This window comes from Eretmochelys imbricata, chromosome 4 (assembly GCF_965152235.1).
Source record: "Eretmochelys imbricata isolate rEreImb1 chromosome 4, rEreImb1.hap1, whole genome shotgun sequence".
Lineage (NCBI taxonomy): Eukaryota > Metazoa > Chordata > Testudines > Cheloniidae > Eretmochelys > Eretmochelys imbricata.
Window position 1 is genome coordinate 138,278,565 of NC_135575.1, and position 21,023 is coordinate 138,299,587.

The 21,023-nt window shown below is 46.0% G+C and overlaps 1 protein-coding gene across 2 annotated transcripts in view; it reads right to left on the reverse strand.

Moving 5' to 3' along the window:
* Positions 1-8,063: 8,063 nt before the first annotated feature.
* Positions 8,064-21,023, reverse strand: part of DDRGK1 (DDRGK domain containing 1) — a 51,955-nt gene continuing 38,995 nt past the window's right edge. For both annotated transcript variants that reach the window (XM_077816034.1, XM_077816035.1), the window contains 5 exons: positions 20,717-20,839; positions 17,973-18,011; positions 13,510-13,566; positions 12,118-12,166; positions 8,064-9,932 (listed from right to left, as the gene is read on the reverse strand). In XM_077816034.1, coding sequence (XP_077672160.1) covers positions 9,760-9,932; positions 12,118-12,166; positions 13,510-13,566; positions 17,973-18,011; positions 20,717-20,839 — 441 coding nt within the window. In that variant the 3' untranslated portion in view covers positions 8,064-9,759. The remainder of the gene's footprint in view (positions 9,933-12,117; positions 12,167-13,509; positions 13,567-17,972; positions 18,012-20,716; positions 20,840-21,023) is intronic.

Consider the following 21,023-nt stretch of genomic DNA (forward strand, 5'->3'; position numbering starts at 1 on the left):
TCTTCTGTCCTTAGTGCAGATTCTGCACTTGTCCTTGTTGAACCTCATCAGATTTCTTTTGGCCCAATCCTCCAATTTATCTAGGTCACTCTGAACCCTATCCCTACCCTCCAGCGTATCTACCTCTCCCCCCAGCTTAGTGTTATCCGCAAACTTGCTGAGGGTGCAATCCATCCCATCCTCCAGATCATTAATGAAGATGTTGAACAAAACCGGCCCCAGGACTGACCCCTGGGGCACTCTGCTTGATACCGGCTGCCAGCTAGACATCGAGCCATTGATCACTACCCGTTGAGCCCAACGATCTAGCTAGCTTTCTATCCACCTTATAGTCCATTCATCCAATCCATATTTCTTTAACTTGCTGGCAAGAATACTGTGGGAGACCGTATCAAAAAGTAACCCATACACCTCCTGGGTGGGGTGCTCTGTCCCATCTAATGGCACCAAGACCACATAGAGAATGATTAATGAGCCTGCTCTACAGTCTTAGCTAATAGCTACATGGCTTGAGGCTCATGCACTAAGCTCCAGAGGTCCCAGGTTTGATCCCTCCCGATGATGACTGGGGTCTGTCAGTGTTACAAAAATCTTTGCTAAAGTCAAGGTATATCACGTCCACTGCTTTCTCCATATCCACAGAGCCAGTTATCTCATCATAGAAGGCAATCTGGTTGGTCTTGCATGACTTGCCCTTGGTGAATCCATGTTGACTGTTCCTGATCACCTTCCTCTCCTCCAAGTGCTTCAAAATGGATTCCTTGAGGACCTGCACCATGATTTTTTCAGGGACAGAGGTGAGGCTGACTGGTCTGTAGTTCCCCGGATTCTCCTTCTTTCCTTTTTTAAAGATGAGTACTATATTTGCCTTTTTCCAATTGCCTAGGACCTCCCCCAATCGCCAAGAGTTTTCAAAGATAATGGGCATTTGAGGGCTTTTCAGCACAGAATAGAGTAATCCTGCTGAGGGAAGATTAAATATATCAAGACCATCCCTGACAAGTGTTTGTCTAACCTGTTCTTAAAAACCTCCAATCACCAGGATTTCAGATCCACAGCCAGCAGCAGCCTGTTCCAGTGCTTACTGATCCTAATAGTTGAAAGTTTTTCCTAATATCTAACCTAAATATCCCTTTCTGCAAACTAAGTCGATTGCTTATGGTCCTACCCTCAGTGGACATGGAGAACAGTTGATCACAGTCCTTTTTTTAAACTACCTTTCACATATTTGAAGACTGTTTTCATCTTCCGCGACACCTTCTCTTCTGTACACTAAACTAAACACGCCCCGTTCTTTCAATCATTCTGATAGGCTTCGAAATCTCTTATTTTTGTTGCTCTCCTCTGAAATCTCACCAATTTGTTCACAATCTTCCAGATGAGGCCTCACCAGTGCAGGATACAGCAGAACAATTACCTCCCCTATCTTACACGGTCCTGTTAATATATCCCAGAATGACATTTGCCTCCTTCACAACAGCAATACACTGTTGGCTCATATTCAATTTGTGATCCACTGTAAGCACTCAGATACTTTTCTGCAATGCTGCTTCCAAGATACTTATTGTATTTGTGCATTTGCTTTTTCCTTCCTAAGTGTAGTATTTTGCATTTGTTTTTATTGAATTTCATTTTACTAATTTCAGACCAATTCTCCAATTTATCAAGATCATTCGGAATTCTAATCCTGTCCTCCAAACTGCTTGCCAGTGTGGGGTCATCTGCAGTTTTTATGACCATATTCTCCACTCCACCATCCAAGTTGTTTGTGAAAATATTGACAAGTACTGGACCCTGGACAGGCCCCCATAGGGCCCTGTAGCGGGGTGGTCACCCCGCTCCAGCCCCGAAGGGGTTAAAGCAGCCCTGGAAAGGGCTGTGGCAGAGAAAAGCTGGGCTGATGGGGAAAGCAGCCACAGCTGTAGCCAGGGCAATCAGGGCCCAGCTGGCCCTTGTAAGAGGGCAGCGGGCCAGAAGGACTCAGACAGTCTCTCTCTGGCTCTAGAGGAAAGGACCTGGCTGCCTGGGAAGCTGAGGAGGGTACCTAGGGTGGAGCAATGCTGGGGAAGGGCAGAGGGAGCTAGGGAGCTCCAGCCTAGCAAAGCTGCAGGCTGAGTTAAGGGCTCACAAAGGGTATTGGGGCTGCAGAGGGGCAGCCCACGATAGGCAGAGGCAGCAGGTCCAAACCCTTGCCAATGATGAGCGGTCTTGACAGACTGCAGTCTGCCCCAGTGAGCAGGGGCTAGATGGTGGCTGGCAGTAGCCACCGAGCGGAGGTGGGGATGGGGGTTGGGGGTTCCCCTGAGTAGGGAGACCCAGATTGGGGGTTGCTGCGGTGGGCAGAACCCCTGGGTAAAGGGCACCGTGAGGGACATGGGGGCCAGCGGCAGGTGAGACATCAGCCGGCAAAGGGCGCTCCAGGGCTGGAAAGAGCGAATTCCCTGGACAAACTAGCAGGAGGCGCCGTGCTGGTGAGTTGTCGGCCCGTCACAGACCCCAACGTGATGTGCCGTCTCAGTTTCACAGTAAACCATTCATATACTGAATATAGTCTTTTAACCAGTTGTGCACCCAACTTATAGTAATTTCATCTAGAGCCTATTTCCCTACTTTGCTTATGAAAATGTTGGGTTGTATCAGAAGCCTTACTACAGTCCCTTTCCCCTGTAGGCCAGGTACCCTGTCAAGGAAAGAAATGAGATTGGTGTGGCATGGTCTGTTCTTGGCAAATCCATATTGGCTGTTACTTATTCTCCTGATGCATTGGGCACCCCATGGGATGGATCCAGTCTGGCAAACACTCTACCCCGTAACAGGGCAGCCATCTCACAAGAGTTCAAGTACCCTGCACCTTCTGGAAAGGACCAGCCGAAAGGACAGAGACCATCCCTGAACAAATTCACCCAAGAGAGCCCTGCCCAGACCACCCTTCCCCCTCTCAAAGACGACGGTTCACCCCTCTGCACCCCCGAACAACTCACTGTTCCCCCACTGCCCCTCCCCCTCCCAACTGTGAAATCCAGCCTACTCCTGGGATCACCAAATAGTGTCTCTCCTCCCCCGCCCCAGCGTATGATCCTCCATGCCAGACCCCTTCCCCTCCCAGCTGCCAGGCCTCTCTTTTTTCCTTCTCCCCAGGGTTGCCTACCTCTTACCCTTTAAACCCCCGACCCCTTATCCCTCTTCCCACCTGTGCACCCCGATCCCGCCTCCCTAGGGCCGCCTCACCTGTGTACTGAGTTTCATTCAGCCACTGCCGGGACTGGAGGCGGACCGGCACCCCAAAGACATAGGTGACGGCCCAGTACTCTGACCTCAGCTGATGAACGGACATGTCGGTCTCCAGCGTGATCCAGGCCAGGTTGGAGATGGCGATGCACACGCCTGCCGTGCCCAGGCACTGACAGACGGCTGCGGCCAGGCTCTGCTGCGTGGCCATCGACAGCTGCCACAGCTGCTCATGGACGGAGCGGGCTGGCAGGTGGCCCCTGGCCAACAGTCCCAAGTCGTCGCTGACGGCCGACGAACCCCCCTCCATTGCCACCCGCCGCCAGGGGGAGCCGGTCCCTGGCCGGTTTACAAAGCAAGGCTGGCTACATTCTGCCCCCAACCGTCTGCGTCACTCCCTTCCGCAGCAGGCCCCGCCCCTTCCGCCCACCAATGGCAGAGGCTGCCGTGGCTTTAGCACCGCCCCTCGCGGCCCCGCCCTCTAGGCCTGCTAACACCAATCAGAGGCTACCCCGCTGCCCCAGTCCTTATAGCAACTGTTACCAGCCAGTCCCGCGGGCCTGGCCCCTGCCTGCTCCTTATTAATGATCCCACAGCAGTGCCCCAGCCAGGCTGGAGACCACCATGTGCTAGGGGCTGTACAGACACATGGCAAAAGACGGTCCCGGCCCCCAAGAGCTTACCGTCTTGTTTGAGTCGAGATGCCACATGGGGGCATCACAAACCAAGAGGGCGGATGAGGGTAACAGGGCTAGGAGTGTGGGCTAGCTATGTGCACAGCCAGGCGGCCAGGCCTCCTGGGGTATATCTACGCTGTACCAAATACCACCCCTGGCAGCGTGTCTCAGAGCCTGGGTCAACTGACTCGAGCTGGTGCAATGCGTAGGTGGTGCAATGCTTTGAAATGCAAAAAAACCAGCACCTCCCGCAACCCCCACCACACCCCCAACCCCAAGGCAACTGCAACACCCCCTTCAACAGCCACTTATAGTGACTCAAACCCTCTCTCTCTCTCTCTCTCTCTCACACACACGGCGCGCTTGTGTGTTGGTGGGCAGACAGCTGCCGTATTTTCACCAGTTTTGGTCGGTTAGCGCTGACGCTGTGGAAGTGGGAACACTGCAGCTTCTTTAGCTGGACACTGAAACTTTTAACATTCGATAGCCCCCAAACCTGGCAGATTATTTTTCTGGCAACTGGCAAATCCATAAAAAAAACCCCAGCCAGGCTGGTCAAATACTGGCCAAGTGCTAACCCTAGCTATGGGGCTAACAGTGGCACTGTAGATGTTCCCACTCGGGCTGGAGCCTAGGCTCTGAAAGCCGGTGGGGGTCGGGGTCTGGGCTCAGCCCAAGCAGGAACATCCGGACTGCTATTTTTAGCCATGCAGTGTGAGCTCAAGTCAGTTGACCCGTCTCTGAGACTTGCTGCCAGTCGTCCCCCACCCCCGCCCCGCACCTTTCCTTTCAGTATAGAAGTACCTGTGCTGGCCGACACTACTCAGGCCCACACTGGGGCATGCACATCCCCACCCCTCACCTCATTTCTGGGCTCACTGACCATCCTCCAAACTGCGTTGGAGGACAAGTAGAAACCCAGATTACCCTGTGGAATTCGGGCAATGTCCAGGAAGGAGTAGGGCCAGCTCAAGGATATTAGGAGGGAGAATTCCCAGGGAGGCAGGATTAGACGAAAGGACGGGCAAGGATACCAGGCACTTGTTCCTATCTCTGTTATGGACTTTGCTCTGACAAACCTTTGTGCCTCAGATTCTCCACCTGTAAAATGGGCCCAAGAACAGTAGATCTGGAATCTTTGCATACAATGGAGATAAGGCAGTTTATTGATGGCACAGGGGCTCTGACCAGTGGTGATGAGCGGTCATGTACGCCACAAACCATTGGGATCCCCACCCACACCAAGGGGGAGATGCTGGAAGCCCCCACACCATCACCTTGTATTCTAATTCATGCAAAATACATTGGGTATTGCTGGGGTGGGGGTCGCCTCTCCCCCATTTAGAGATGCTCTCTCCCTCCATCTCTTTCCCCCCTTTGTATTACAGAATGGAGAAGAAAAAGGAGGGAAAATAGGTCGGGGGAAAACAGGGAGAGCCTAGAGAGGGAGGAAATGAATGATTTGGGGAGAAGTGGAGAGTGGATTTAGTGGAAGAAAGATAGAGAAAAAGGGGTGGGGGGGGGGAAGGGGGATGAGTCCCTCTCACTCCATTCCCCATTCCAAATCCTTCCCACTTTCTTCCACAAAAACAGTCCTGCCAGCCCTACCCCAGCCAGACCTCGTGCACCTCACGGCAGGCTGGTATCACACGCTACCCATTACCGGCCAAGCCTTGTATCTTTCACCAGCCAATGCCAGTCAGCAGGTGACACTGGTCATTACTACAGGAGCACTGCTAAGATCCCATCAGGCTTGGGGTCCCATTGTTGCCAGGCGCCACACAAACCCGGAGAGAAAGAGAAGAGAAAGGCACTGCCCTGAAGAGCTGTACGGTATTTATGACTCAGACGTGACAGACTTTGGTAACGTGGCGCACGCTCTGTGACTTGAGCACCTTCCAGATGGTGAGAATTGAATCCTCAGAACTCAAACGCTGCAAAATCAGGAAATGCAGTTAAGGTGACACTTCCCACACAATCCAGCCATGCAACCTTAACTCTGCCCCTTTCAGAGGGATGCTTGAGGGAAAAGATCGAGAGACCCCAGAACCTTACCCCTTCCTTAAACATTTGTATTTAGAGTAATCACTGCCAGCCAGCGTTAAGTCCCCCCAAAGTAATGGTGGTGCACGGCATGTCCCTTGGAATACTGAACGGAAATCCTGGCCTAGAATTGCAGTGGGGACAGAGAAAAGGGCAGTTTTTATTAGCGGGAGTGAGCTACTGCGATGTTCACAGTTCCTCTTTGGCATTGCATCAGGAACAGAGTTACAGCTACATGCAGGTTTGTGTGGGAAGTGTCACCTTGATTGATTTCCTGGTTTTCCAGGGTTGCTAATTTAGTACACAAGAGTTTAAAGGGCACAAGGCATGCCGGCCACTGCTGGGAGCCTTCAGCCTCCACTCCATGGTAACAAAGATTCTTACCTGTGAATTTCCATCAGAGTTTTATTTAAATGGAAGGTATTAGGAGTGCAGCTGTAGCAGGGTTCCTGGGCACTCCTCACAGCCCCTCAGCTACGCCAGGCTTGCACCATCCCCAGACACCCCTTCATCCCCTCTGGATGGAGCCACCAGAATCCCTGACTGAGGGCCTCCCCCTCTCCCTGGAGAGGGGAAATTATGAATGAGACACTCCTCTGGAGCTCCTTAGTTCCAAACCAGCCAGGATTGCCTCCCAATCTCTAAACAAGCTCCCGAAGAGCCAAAATAGCCTATGGATGGGGGGAAACTGAGGCACACAGATGAAAGAGGCACTCAAAAAGTCTGGGAGCTAGGAATCGAACCCATGCCTCCTGAGTCATAGTCCAGCACCTCATCCCCAAGACCCTCTTTCCTCCTAAATCTCTCTGGGGTGGGGTGTTCTGGGCACAGAACATTTTTGTTTTTTTGCTCTTGTTCTGTTGGTAGTCTGTGGAGCGCAGGACAGAACTTGGACCCCAGGCACGGCCTCAGTGGAGAGACTGCACAGACTCACCCGAGGTCTTCGCTAAGATTGGCAGCCCTGCAAACTAGGTCTGTAGGTCATCAACACACCTATTTCAGCTGACAAAGCTAATTGTGCTACAATCCAAAACTAAACCCACTTGTAAAGGGTATATAGGCAGTCATATCCTAGTCTGAGCAAGGCTGTAACCGGGGTGGTGTTAGATCAAATACGTATAATTCATAAGAGATAGACTTTTAAACTCCTTCATTACTTCAGGGCCAAACTTGTTTATGCTCTGTATACATCCTTGTCTGCATTCAGTGGCAATGATATCCACTGGCCATGCAAGTGCCATAATACTGGCAGGGAAGTAGTGAAAACTATCTCCGGATCAAAGCCACTGCAATGAATTTAGCGGCTCTGAAAAAATGGCTCCTCAGAGGTGTTTGAAGCTCCTGGCCCTGTGGCATGCATCACAGCCGAGAACACAATACTTGGACCAACCACATGCTTGTTCAATGTGGTAGGAAACAACAGTGAAGAGCAAAGTTCAAGCAGCAAGGCCAGGCACCATTTAAGCCCCACACTAAGAGGTTAAAGAGAGGGTTAACCGGCACAGAGAACCTTGCCTGGACTCTCCGTGGTGCAATGCATTTCATCCTAAACAACTAACCTCTCGGCTCTTAGATCTGCTCTTCTCGGAAGAAATTTTAGCATTTGAACAGACATGATCTTAGACGTTTGCTCCTGCTGACTGTGGTGTGCTAGAAGTGCCACACTGACATGGCTTTCTCAGCCGCCGAAACACACTCCTCCAGCACATTTCCCTCTGGGTAAAGATGTGCAAGGAAACTACAATACCAAACATATGAGTGATCTAAGAGATTCATTATGTAATATTTGTGAAGGTTTTGAAGATGGTGCACCTCACAAAACCACTAACTGGCTCCAAAGTCATTCAATGCAAGAAAGACAGGCCTCTTTCCATTAGACAAGTTACGCAGGGGGAGCTGCAGAAGGAAGCTTGCACTGAACAATGGACATGATTTTGATTTGTTACGTCCTGAGTAACTGCATGTACACTTCAACGCACTACTGGATTCAACGGTGTTACTTTGCTGTATTAAAATCTGACCTGATCTCTGTTACTTACCCTCTTAACTTTAAAAATCAACTCACAAGTTGTTTAAAAAACAAAAAAAAACAAAAACAACTCACATGCGCTCAAATGTCTGCAATTCTCCCCACTGTATTTATTTTACTAGGAAAACAGTCCATATCAGGACAGGACAAAACAAAAGAGATAGCAGCAGCATAAACCCCAACCTAACTCTGAATAATTCATACACTTTGAAAAGCCCTAAATCAACCAATGTATCTGGTGGTGACTGACTGCCTCTGCGGAGTGGTGAAACGTGTCAGCATTCACATCAGGTACAGGAGGCAGCGTTACAACTGAACGTTGCCTCCCATAGCGGGTAGGTTTAGCAGGAATGACGCTGTTAACAGAAACATTTCATTTGCGTATTATTGGTACATCATCACATTTACAGTGAATCAGAACAGCAAGATTTCCATTCAGCTCAGTTCTACCTGGACTTTTCATGTAAACATAAGTTTTGTAAGGACAAAACCCAGTGCCTAAGTGCTGTATGTCAGATTCACAAGTACAATGTATTTCTAGCAGAAAGATAATTAGCAAAGCAGCCATCTGACTATATAGCAAATTATTCTCACATAGGCAATAAATCCCCCCGCCTCCCAATCAAACATTTAAAGCTACAACGACACAACAGTCTCTTAGAAATATTATCTTGGTTGTAGCAATTGCACTTTGAAAGTCCTGGAAGTTAGTCTCCCCCTTGTGTTGTTATTTTTTAAAATAATCCAGAACACCCAAACCTTTTAGTAGTTACATGTCTGAAACGTGCAGTCTCACTGACTTGGCATGTGCATTCGCATGGAAGGCATGTCAGGATATAACAGGGTACACAAGGGTGACCATAATTAGGACTGATCTGTACAGTAAGCTGGGGATGTTCATTGTGCTCTGTGTTTCTCTCTCTTTCTGGCTGCAGACACAACAAGAGTGCACTTTGGCTGCTTGCCACACTTTTGGCATTACATAAACAAGAAAACAGAGGAATTTCCTTGGCAAACACTTTTAAGCAAGAGAATGTGTGAAGTTCTTTGAACCTGTGAAGTACTATATAAAGAGTTATCATTACAACCAGAACAGAGAGAAACATCTAATAGTTTTCTTTTTATCTTCTACAACAATTCTAGATAATACAGTAAAATCTGCAAATGTCATCTGCTTAGATCTACTGTTTCAGCCTGTAGCCAGCACGCCCAGAAGACGACCTTAAAACTAGGAGTATAACACAGTACAGCTGCATAGCTGGCCTGGGTAACACCAACTGCAGCTCCAAAAGCAACTGTAATGTGACACGGACGCGGGATTTGGAAGCAAAATGGTCTGATTGGTAGGGTGCATACAGTTACCCAGCATGCTCGTCCATCTCACAGCAACACAGGGCTCTGAGCTTTCAGAGTAAACTGAAAATTTTGGCTGTGCTTTTATGTGCACTTGGGGCTAAATTCCACCCTCTAATGCGTGCACAGGGAAGTCACTGAAATCACGGAGCCACAGATGCACAAGAGAGTGTAGTTTAGCCCTGGATTCTTTTTTAGTGTCTTCTGGGGGGGGGGGGGGGAAGGGGGGAGGATGTGGCTCCATTTTATTCTGATTATCTACTCTAATTAATTGAGAAGCAAACCATTGGATAATGTCTTGCAGTTCATGTTTAAAAGTAACCACTACATCTCTTTTTCACGGTTATGAATAGACAGGGATACTTTTAATGACCTGCGTGTTATTAATTTACTCTACTGCAGTATCTTCCCACACTGTGAAATGAATTATCATGCCGTGCTCTGAGTGACAGCTCTGCTCTCAGGTTGGAGGTTGATGAGGGAATTGCTTGCTTGGGCCAGTTCTGCAATGGAGACTCGTCCTCTCTGTTTGATAAACTGAGCCACTGCGGTCATCTCCTCTGGAGTGATATAGATGAACTTTCCTCGGTCATCAATCACACCTAAAAGACAAACGTGACCAGTCAATACTTCAAAGCTAACTACATTTCCCCAATAGACATTAATGACCCCACACCTTTAGTTAATTCAGGGACTACATTTACAGAGCACAAACTAAATTCCAGATTTAGCAAGGTGCTGTGGTCCAGCAGACAGGGGCACTGGCCTAGGAACAAGGAGACTTGGGTTCTTCTATTCCTAACTCTGCCATTGGCCTGCTGGTGACCTTGGGAAACACACTTCTGTGCCTTCCCCTCATACTTGGTCTGTCTCATCTATTTAAATTGCTAGGGTTTGGGGGCAGGGAGTGTTTCTTCCGTGGTATTTGTATAGTGCCTAGTGCAATGGGACTCCAGCCTACTTCATTATCCTCCTTAAAACACTCCTTTGCTGCAATGCCTACAAAGAACTTAATATTTAGGCTGCTGGTGTGCGGAGACCACAGCCTGTCAATCTGATCAATACTGTCTCCTTTTTTCCCTGTACCCCTTATCTGCCTGTATCCACCTGTTGTCTTGTTTTATACTTTGATTGTTAACTCTTTGCGGCAGGGATCATCATTTTGTTCTCTGTTTGTACAGCGCCTAGCACATCGGGGTCCTGGCCTATCACCGGGGCTTGCAGGAAAATAGTCTCTCTTGGGTTGAGGGGCAGTAAAACAACACACATGATAAAATCAAAGGAGTGTACTGCTAGTATTTATTGTAATAAAAACAAAAAGAAAAGGAGGACTTGTGGCACCTTAGAGACTAACACATTTATTTGAGCATGAGCTTTTGCGAGCTACAGCTCACTTCATCGGAAAGCTCATGCTCAAATAAATGGGTTAGTCTCTAAGGTGCCACAAGTCCTCCTGTTCTTTTTGCGGATACAGACTAACGCGGCGGCTGCTCTGAAACCTGTAATGAGACAGTAACACATTAACAACTGTAGCCCGAGTTGCCAGCACTACAAGGCAAGTGCTCTAACCCCCGTGTTATCGAGCCTCCTTTAGCAAACCCTCTTCGGTCCTTCAGATAATTTAGCTCCCTTGAACACAGGCAGTACCTTTCCCTACCCGTCAAATGACGACTGGAATGAACACCACTTGTTATTACCATGATTGTATCTATTCAGGGGGCATCGACTTAAACATATGGATTGAGGCCAAACACTGGCCGAATTCCTAATGGACACTTGTAGAATTAGAAGCTATTTGAACTTAATATTTTTACAAGTGGATTAGATTTCAGGCTGGCAGCGTCTCAGTCGAGTGTGTAGGCTCCTCGACCAGCCGAGGAAAGGGAAATCCTAATCGAAACAGATGCACAGTTCCAGGGCTTTTTTTGGTTTGTTTTGGTTATTTGGCGCTTCGGGTTTTTCTTTCTTAACTTAGAAACAAAAAAGAGTCAAAGCAACCCTAACAGTTTTGTCTAGTCCTTGTCTCCACCACTTCCCAGCCCCCCTGGGGAGGCTTTCCCCAAGCCAGCTCCTGCTCTCTGCTGCTGTTTCCCTCTTCACCTCCTACTGACAGGTGTGGAAAGCCCCCACCCACGTCCTTCCCTGACCCCCATCTCTCCTGTCTGCTTCCCCTGCCCAAGAGGCAGGAAGCCACATATGCAATTTCCTGTAGGGCACATGACTAAGAGCAGGCATGTGATCCATAACTGCTACTCCCAGTTTTAAAGGCCTGTAACAAGAGCACTGGGATAGCCTGTATGCACCCCAAGGTCTAGTGCCCTGGGACAGTCCCTCTTCTAGGCTCTAGGTGTTATGTTTTTTAAAAACAGGTTTGCAAACTACCCGAAAACCCCCACAATGAGACTTTTCTCATTGCAAAAATAATGTAGCTCTCAGAGAGAGTGAAATTCATACCTGTGCAGCCTAGCAATGCCTGTATGCAGCTCAAGTGCTTCAGTGGGCGAAGGTGCATTATTTTGATTCTGTACCGCAACAACAATCAGGTACAAAAATGCTAGAGCACCTCTCCAGGGTGGCAGTCCATTTTAAACCACCCAAGTTTCAAAGCTGAAATTAGGGTAATTAACATATCTACTGATCAAGTCAAGTAGGAGTCCTTGGTGATTACAGGATAAATTAAATAGAAGCATTTTCCTACGACTTGGCTGAGGGGTTCGATGCATTTTCTGCATCAACTATTCACATAGCGAACAACTCAACAGAAACCCGTAACGTTTCCACTGTCACCTGTTAGAATGCCATCTGCCATCAGGTCTTGTACTCTACCAATTGCATCCTGTTGGAGGGGTGGGAAAAAGAACCCGTTAAAAGGAGAGCGAGCTCACATTTCCAGGCGTATCAGAGAGATTGTGCTTCATGTCTTATTCTCGAGTGCAGAATATTTAGGTGAAACATGCATATCAGCATTTCTACACAAATGCAAGTGATAAGCCTGTTATCGGGACAAGGTTTTGTTTTAGCCAGGATGCGGTCAGCCTCTGTAATCCGGTGTATGCAAATAGCTCCCTCCCCACAAGAGGCTGTTCTTGCAAACTTATCTGAATGTGAGAGGTATGATTTACATATTTAATGGATGGGGATTGCATAGACACCTCTTGAGCATTGACAAAGAAGGGTGTGTGTGTACAGAATCAAAAGGGCCAGACCATGCAACTATGCCAATGTACACCAGCTGAGGATATGGCCCAAATACAGTAATGAAAATGTATTTGTTCTGCTTAAAGTCTGTTGTGTTCTCCACTGGCCCAAAAGGTAACATGCTGAATTTATCCGTGGGGTAACTCCAAGGTTACACTAGGACTCAATGTGACCAGATGGGCTTTGATTATTTATAGAGCAGCTGATGTGCTAGGCGTGTCAGAATCAAATCAAATACATGGCCCCTCCCCAAACTGCAGACAGAGCTAAGGCAGAACAGGAAGAGAGAACTGTAGACCGGGAGGGGAGTGGGGGGAGAAGAAAGAGAAACGGAGGACAGAGGCCAAAAGGTACAATGTAAGGTCAAGATTTCTCTTGGAAGGCTCTTTATAGTTTTTGCAGGGGTGAGGTTGCTTGTTTTTAATAAGAAAACACATCCTAAAAACATTTAACCATTTAAAAATAATTTAGCAGGCTATAAATTGGGGAAGGGGGCAGCGTGGGAGGAAAGTCTAGGGACAAAAAAATTAACATCTGTTCTCTTACTGTACATGAAACAGTATGGCTAATTTTCCCCACTCGTCTGGGCAGCTTCCACCCTATCCAACAATGACCATGCTCGTAGCTATATTTTAGGTGACTCTGTAGCCCCAAATAACCCAAACTGGTAAATCAGGAGAGAGCACGCAAGTGTGTGCTGGATACAAGGAAAGGCTGGGATTACAGCTCCAGCGGCCAACAAGAAGTGCTGGGGTACAAGACATTCTGAGCATGCTCCTTCATGGCAAGGACTCATTGGCTGATGAAGTTATTGGCTGGATGGCTCTTCCTGTGAATTCCTTTAGGGTGGCCTTTCTGTTGAACTTCAGTCGAAACCCAAGTATTTTCAGTAGGACCACCAAGATTCACATGGAAATTACCCACTTTACCAACACTCCCATTATTAGTATTGGTGTATTAGGTCTGGCTTGTAATGCTTACCTGAGTTCTTAACCCCAAATGGGAAGCCAGGTCTTCCAGAAGAACCACCTTTGCATTCTACGGAAACAAAGAAGAGTTATAAGCAGCTGATGAGAATGGGGACTAGATTTTTATCTGTTTGGCCACAGAAATATGCAGGATGCATCTAGTGGGAGAGAAACTAGAATTCAAGTTCACAATTCCTAGCAAACTCTCCTGCTTGGGAAACAACTGAGTTGAATCATTTATTTAAATCAGTTTTGCTTACAGAGAAATTAGAGGCTCTTTTCCACCTGCGGATGAAGCACTGCATGTGTTTCTAGAGATCTGTTCTGACCAATCTCGTATTTTCGAGAGGCAAGATAAGCAGAAACATTTTGGACTATTGACGTGAAGATATTCATAAAAGGGCCTGACTGTTCTTCCTGCAATCTGTATCTCTCCCCGCCAGGATTAAGGTAAGCTTTCAGTTTGCACAAAGCTATTCCTTTGCACTTCAGTTTGGGATGTTGCAAATTACGTTTTAAAAAAAAAAAAAAAAAGAAAAACTGGGCCAGACCTCCTGGTGTATTAAGCTCTTGGGTGGTTTGTCTGCTTTTTTTCCCCCTGTGTTTTTTTCTAACACAAATGGTGTTGCCTTAATGAGCTTCTTTAGCAAGTTAATCCCTTATCTAGTTTCTCATAGTTAGAGATGTACTCCTAGTGCTCTGTCAGGAGCAGTGTGATATGGACTAAGAACAGAACTGGGAGCAAAGAACTCTTGAATTTTCTAATTGGCTTTGGCATGGATTCCCTGGGTGACTTTAGCCAAGTCATTTAGTATCTGATTCACCACTGCTTTACTCTAGTCTTACACTGATGTAACCCGAGGGACTTACACAGAAGAAGACTGGAGTTGTACAATGCCCTGGTGAAACGGGAACTCAACCACTCCATGCTGTGGTTTCCCCATCAGTAAAATGGGTTAATATCTCATTTATCTAAATCCACTGTAAAGATGCATTAATGCTTGTGAGGAGCTCTAAATATAAAGGGCTATAGAGGTGCTAAGTATTATTCTCTTTTAGTTCCAGGCCACAATATCTTGGGGAGCTTTACAATTCCAGATGCAAGTATTACGTTCGAATTGGACAGAACCATTTTAGAATGAGAACGTTTATGTTTTGACTGATTTAAGGACACAGCAACTCTAACCTGAATGGACATCTGGGAAATAAAGAGGTTGTACACAGTCATGCCCTCTCTCATTAAGGGAAAAAAACAAACAAACAAACAAAAAAAAAAACCACAGACTTACTAGTTGTGAAGTTAGACACAGCCAAGCTAGAGAACTGACTACCATGGACTGAAGATACAGAACTGAAACCAGTCCATGGAATTCAGTTCTCAGAGCTGGGAACTGCTATGGATCATCACATCTTCATTTTAAAGGATAGGGGGCAAAAAAAAACAAAAAACAAAAAACAAAAAAACAACCAAAAAAACAAACAAACAAACGAACTCCCACCCCTTTATGAAATGAGAAGAGAGGATTTAAATCTTCCTTTAAAAACAGTCATCCCCGAACTACTGAAAGAGTTTACTGGAAGCTTTCCAGGTGAATCGCTTATCATGGCTGGTATTCTAGGAACTCAAGGCTCTCTTTTGCAGAAATACAGTCACCGAAGCTTGAGGCCTGATTCATGGCAGAGCACTTAAGCATGCGCTTAACTTCCAAAAACACACGCTGAAGTTCCATTAATTTCAATAGGCTGGCATGTGCTTACGTACTTTGCTGAACTGGGGCCAGACACTGTAATTTAGGGTCAAGTCCTGCTCTGGTTATTTACACAATGAATCCCACTGTAATCAAGGGGAGGATTCATGTGAATAAGGGGAGCAGAATTTTGACCTTACTTCCGAGAGAGCGTCTACGTGCACTTGGGATTTAACCCCCAGCCCCTTTTGGTATTTTTGCAACAGGTTCTTTTTAAAAAGAAACTGGCAGCCACCTGAAGCTGCTCAGAGGTTTGAAATGGGGAGTCCAAGTGGAAATGATTTAATGGGCTGAGGCACAGTCTGAGGTGCATCTGTATGTTTCTTTTTGCATTTTGGGCTGCCTCACCAGCACTTTGCCCACTCATCCTTCTCCGGCGGGACTACTTCCCACGATCCCGAGCCTCCCTGCAGCTTTCAAACAACTGCCAATTAATTTGTAAAGTACCGATTGGGCCCACAGGGTCATCCTTTTTGTGAAGTGGCCTACACAGCTCTGGCACCATGTCCAAACCCAGCGGCTTTTCTGTTGCTCCACTGCATCTCTTTCAAAAGCCAGAGCCCCCAGTTTGTAACGACACAATCGGTTGCTGGGGAATGGAAACGCTTTTGGCACAGAGTTCACACACACACACACGCAAGATCACAGAGGCCTGAGACTTTAGGAGCTGCAGATGAATTTAATAACCAAGGGATTTTCAAAGGAGCCTGAGGGAATGAGGCACTCAATCTCCATCTAATTTCACTGGGATCTGGGTGCTTCACTCCCTTTGGGTCCTTTGTAAATCCAGTCTTAATCAGAAAATTCCAACCCCAAAAAACAAACCAAAGAGAGTCTACATTTCATGTAAAATGTACCTAGGAATAAAATAGGAAGCAAGCTGCCTCCACTCAAAAACTGACACAGTCAGAACAGCTTCCTCAACAGAAAGGTTAAATTACAATTCTTTTTTTTTTTTTGAGGCATCGGCTGCTCTTTAAGACCACGTGACAGATGCTTTCAGACTGATGCTGCCGGATTAGCACTGTTTCAGCAGAGAAGTCATTCCTTCTGAAAAAGCAACAACATATCCAGCTAGGAGGGATTGTATGCTGCCCTTGTCTTCTCTAAACCAAGTATATTTTCAAGCTAGAGAGAAAGTTAAAAATGTTAAAGAAAATAACGCTCCCAATTCTGCCATCCATCCCTATTCAGCAACGTATATGCTGAAGTGCCTTCCTGAATTGGGATGTTTTTCTGAAGCATACGCTTATGTCCCACTTGCTGAGCTTATGGTTTCACATGAATCAAGCTGTCTTAGCTTTCAGGTCTCAGAGTCACACACTGTTATTGCTTCTCCAGTTTCAGACAGACAATGTATATGGCAGTCAAAATGTAAGTTGAGGCTTCTATTTTAACTGGAGAGTGCGAACCACCACAAATACCCCAAACTTTAAAAATGAAGCTCCCCAAGGCTATTAAAAGGAAGCCTAAGACACCCTGATGAGTGATCTTTTCTATAACAACACCTCTCTAAAGGTTAAGACACGGCCACGCATCTCAAGGGTAGAGAAGTTAGAGAGGAAATCAAGTGAGAGGTTTATGTGACCTTTATTGTGCTTGTGTTTCAAGAGGATCAAAAAAATGCACGTGGTACAACAGATACCACACAAATTCAGCAATCCTCACTCTCATTCAGCGGTGGGGGGAGGGGAACAAAACTGCAATGGAACCAGTGAATTAAATAAAAAATAATCATTACTTCAACATTCGCAAACTCAGGGCCGAATCTTGTATGGCATGGAGTGTCCTCAACTACCACTGACCTCTATGTGAGTTGAGGGCAACCACCACCTCACAGGACTGGGCACCAAGCAACTGGCTAGGTAAATTTTTTTTTAAAAAATATAGTAACTTTTCTAGTCAAGACTCGGAAATTTTACTACAAGGACTATGGGTGTGTCTACACTGCAGTCAGAGGTGCAATTCAGCCACCCGAGCTAGCTCTGATTTAGCGAGCACGAGTGCAAAGAGCAGTGAAGAAGCAGCAGCATGGGCTGTACAAGCCCGTGCTGGGTACTTACTCGGCAGCTAGCCCCTGCTGCTGTGGCTTCATTGTTACTGGTCTTTGAGCTACCCAGATCAATGCTACTGTGGTGCGTGTTCTTGTGCTCCAATTACACCTCCAACTGCAGTGTAGACAGACATCGTTGCTGCCAAGTCCAGATTACCCTATGAGGGTCTTTTAAAGGTGGAATGAAATGCTCAGTTATTGAGAACTTCTAAAAGGAAATAACATGTTCCTAAAGTGATCTGCTTAAACTGGAATATCTAGAACACTATCCCAAAGCAAACAGGAGAGTAAAATTCTATGTAAACATTTCCAGGGTTTTACTTTAAGTATCCAAGGTACCAATTCAACTCCTGGGGGCACGCGTTGACTTCAGTGACTGGGGTACAACAGCCATAGACATATAAGTGCCAAAATACGGCCACGAGATAAAAGGAGGAGGAACTACTCCAGCAACTATTCACACATTTGTGAGCTGCAAGAGCAAAACATACATTGTAGTTCAGGTCCATGTAATGCTTAAATACTTGTTTTATTAAATATCCACCTAGATATTAACAAAAGGGTTCCGCCTTTATAAAGTTCTATAAAGTTCTCCGCCAATAAACGTTTTCATAATAAAAATAATAAATAAAAGGAACACACATTGGATATAAAGAAAGCGGAATGGTAGCTTACCTTAATGTAGTTGATAAATTCCGTTAGAAAGCTATGGGACTGGATACAGCAAGGAAAACTGTTATTAATTCAAATGAATAGAAATCAAATCAAATGTGTCTGCAAATTGATGGAAAAACAAGGGTTATAAAATAGACTTAATCTTATAAGGCGCTGTATGAGGGACAGATTCTCATTTGTTGCACCAGTGTAAATCTGGAGTTAATATCATCTACGAATTTGCATGGATTTATCCAAAATCAAAACAAGGCTCAAGGTGTCCGTATTTAAATTAAGTATATATTTTATACCTGTCCAACTAGAGCAGAAATATCCAATTTCTATCTTCTTTAGGTCTATGCCAGAGGTAGTGTGTTGCATTCACATTTAGACCAAGTTACTTTCTACACCTTCTAGTCAGTTACCAATATCGAGGACCAAACGTGCCCTCTGCATGTGGGAAGGGTGGGGCGTGGAGTAATATCAATGGGAGGCCGCTCAGATGCATCCAAGGGCAGAATTTAGCCTGGAATCATCATCGCACAAGAGAAAGTGGAGCCAATTTCTTTTAAACTTGGATGCCCAAAATTAGGCATCCAAATCCATTGTTAGGCATCTAAATAAAAGCTGCCTGATCATTGAAGGCGCTGCACAACCAAAATTTGCATTCAAGTGAATGGAAGATGCTGGTGCTCAGAGTCTCTGGAAATTATTAAGTCATTTATATTAGTTGCCCAGCTACAGATTTAGGTGCCTAATTCTAGACACTCAAGCTTGAGGATGCTGGTAACCAATAACTGACGAGTAACCAATAACCACTGACAGAGCATGTGACTGCCGTAGGGTGACCAGATATCCCGATTTTATAGGGACAGTCCCGATTTTGGGGTCTTTTTCTTATATTGGCTCCTATTGCCCCCTCCGCCCCCATCCCGATTTTTCACACTTGCTGTCTGGTCACCCTAGACTGTAGCAGGATACTGGATGCCTCATAAAGCACAAGGCAGAAAGCCGACAGCCTTCCAGCCATGTTAGCGCTGACAGCAGCCCTGTATAACTGCGTATCTTGGAATGTCTTTGTTTAACAGGCATTTGAAATATGTACTTTATAAAAAAATACACTAAGTTGAGAACAAGGCCCCAACTCCCATCTTAAGCAAGTAAAGCCCCTTTCCGCTCCCATTTACATACAATAACCATCCTGGTCTAGGATCTTATACACCCCAGATTCCTTTGCCTCCCCCGAAACAAATTAATGTGACCACGTTATATACTCCTGTTTAAAGGGAGCTGATCATGTGATAATCTTGTCTTAGCTGTGACTGATCTCCCAAGAGCACCTGTGGTATAACTGGCACAGCGGCTTAACACTGCGTGTAACTGAAACAGATGGAAAAAGTCTGTTTTAGCCACATTTTGCTGCTGTAAGACACTGCTACGCAAACGTTCAGAAATGCCAATGGCACAGTAAGGGTAGATTTACAAAGGAACAGATAGAAGTTAGCCACCCTAGTCAAACTAACTTTCAGTAGGAGCTTGGCACCAAACTGCCCTTTGTACCTCTGAAGATCTATTCCACCATCACTAACGTGGCATGACTTACATTGGTCCTAATTTAGAGCCTTGATGAATGCTTCTTTGGTTTAGAGTGGGTGGCTGGACGGGAGGGGGGGACGGGGGGGAGGGGTGGAATCACCACTACCAATCTGATTTACACCGATGCCACCTCACTGAACAAACTGGGGTCGCAGCAGTGTAAGAATTTTTGACACGTAAAAAAATGTTATGCTAAAATCAAATGCATTCAGCTGCAAACGTTTGGAGCACGAGGTCTCCATTCTCTTCATTATTTCACAGCACTTAAAATTAAAACAAAGCAAACCATTTAGCCTCTAATGGGTTATGAATCTCGTCTTGAGAATCTTGCCTTCCACAGTGGCAGCATTAAAAAAAAAAAGAGTCATGTACCATGATGTGAAATACCACATTTTATCAGCAGCATCCAAAAGACATGCTCGTATGCAGCCACAATAGAGTGCCGCAGTCCTATGCAGAGGGTAAGGAATTAGCAAGTCGCTTCCATCGCAGAGTGTACAGTTCTAACAACACTCAGCCAGAAACACCAGAGATATGGGCATTGTAATGCTTCATTTAATAAAATTACTTTTAAAATCATCTTTAGTTCAGTTTCATTCCCCTGAAATTAGTGATAATTAAACCCCTTAGATATTTAAGCTGGATTTAAAACATACTTGGCAGCTATTTTGGAATCAAACCCTGCCTTCGGAATTGCGCTCTTCCACTGTTATCTGCCCTTCTAGCAGCCCTTTCTGCACTTGTACCGCAGGGTTTCTAACCGTAGGAAGGCATTTGGATTACAGAACTCCTCGGCTAATTCAGCCATGCTGTAAGCAGGTGGAACCCCATTGGGGGTTTGCACTCCTTTCCACGTGAGCTGAATTTGCCCCTTCGCATTTCTCTCTAAATCCAAAGGTTGGTATAAAACTTTCTAATGTTCTCCAGTGAATGCTCTAGGTTCACATTTACTATATACCAGATCTGTCATTTAAAGGCAAAAAAAAATTCCTTACATGCACTCAGCACACACCACCCAAGTAACTCACCCAGGACTCAATTCAGAATGGTTTGGATGGGTTTTTTGATTTTTACAACAATAAGGGGATAAAATGTAATCAGGACAATTTCAGTCTCAGGAAGCTGGGTGGGAAGTCAGGAATTCTGGCTGCAGTGACAGCACAACATACCTCTTCCTCGGTCATTGCTTCTTCAACACCCTCCTCTTCAACTACAAAACTCTCCTTCAGCTTGAGGTACTCTTCATGCTCCCTCTGCTCCTCTTCTTCTTTTGCTTTCTTTTGTTCCTCTTCCTGCAGAAAAATGAAGTGCTCAAGTCATTCCTCCCCAAACCAGGTTTAGTTTAATGGAGACCCTGCTTACTTTATCATTTGGGTGCCAATCGGGTTCGCTGGGACAGGCCAGGAACAGAAGGACTTTCTGAAAACTGAAACTTTCAGTCTCTCCCTTGATTGCATCATTAATTTCACAAGCAGC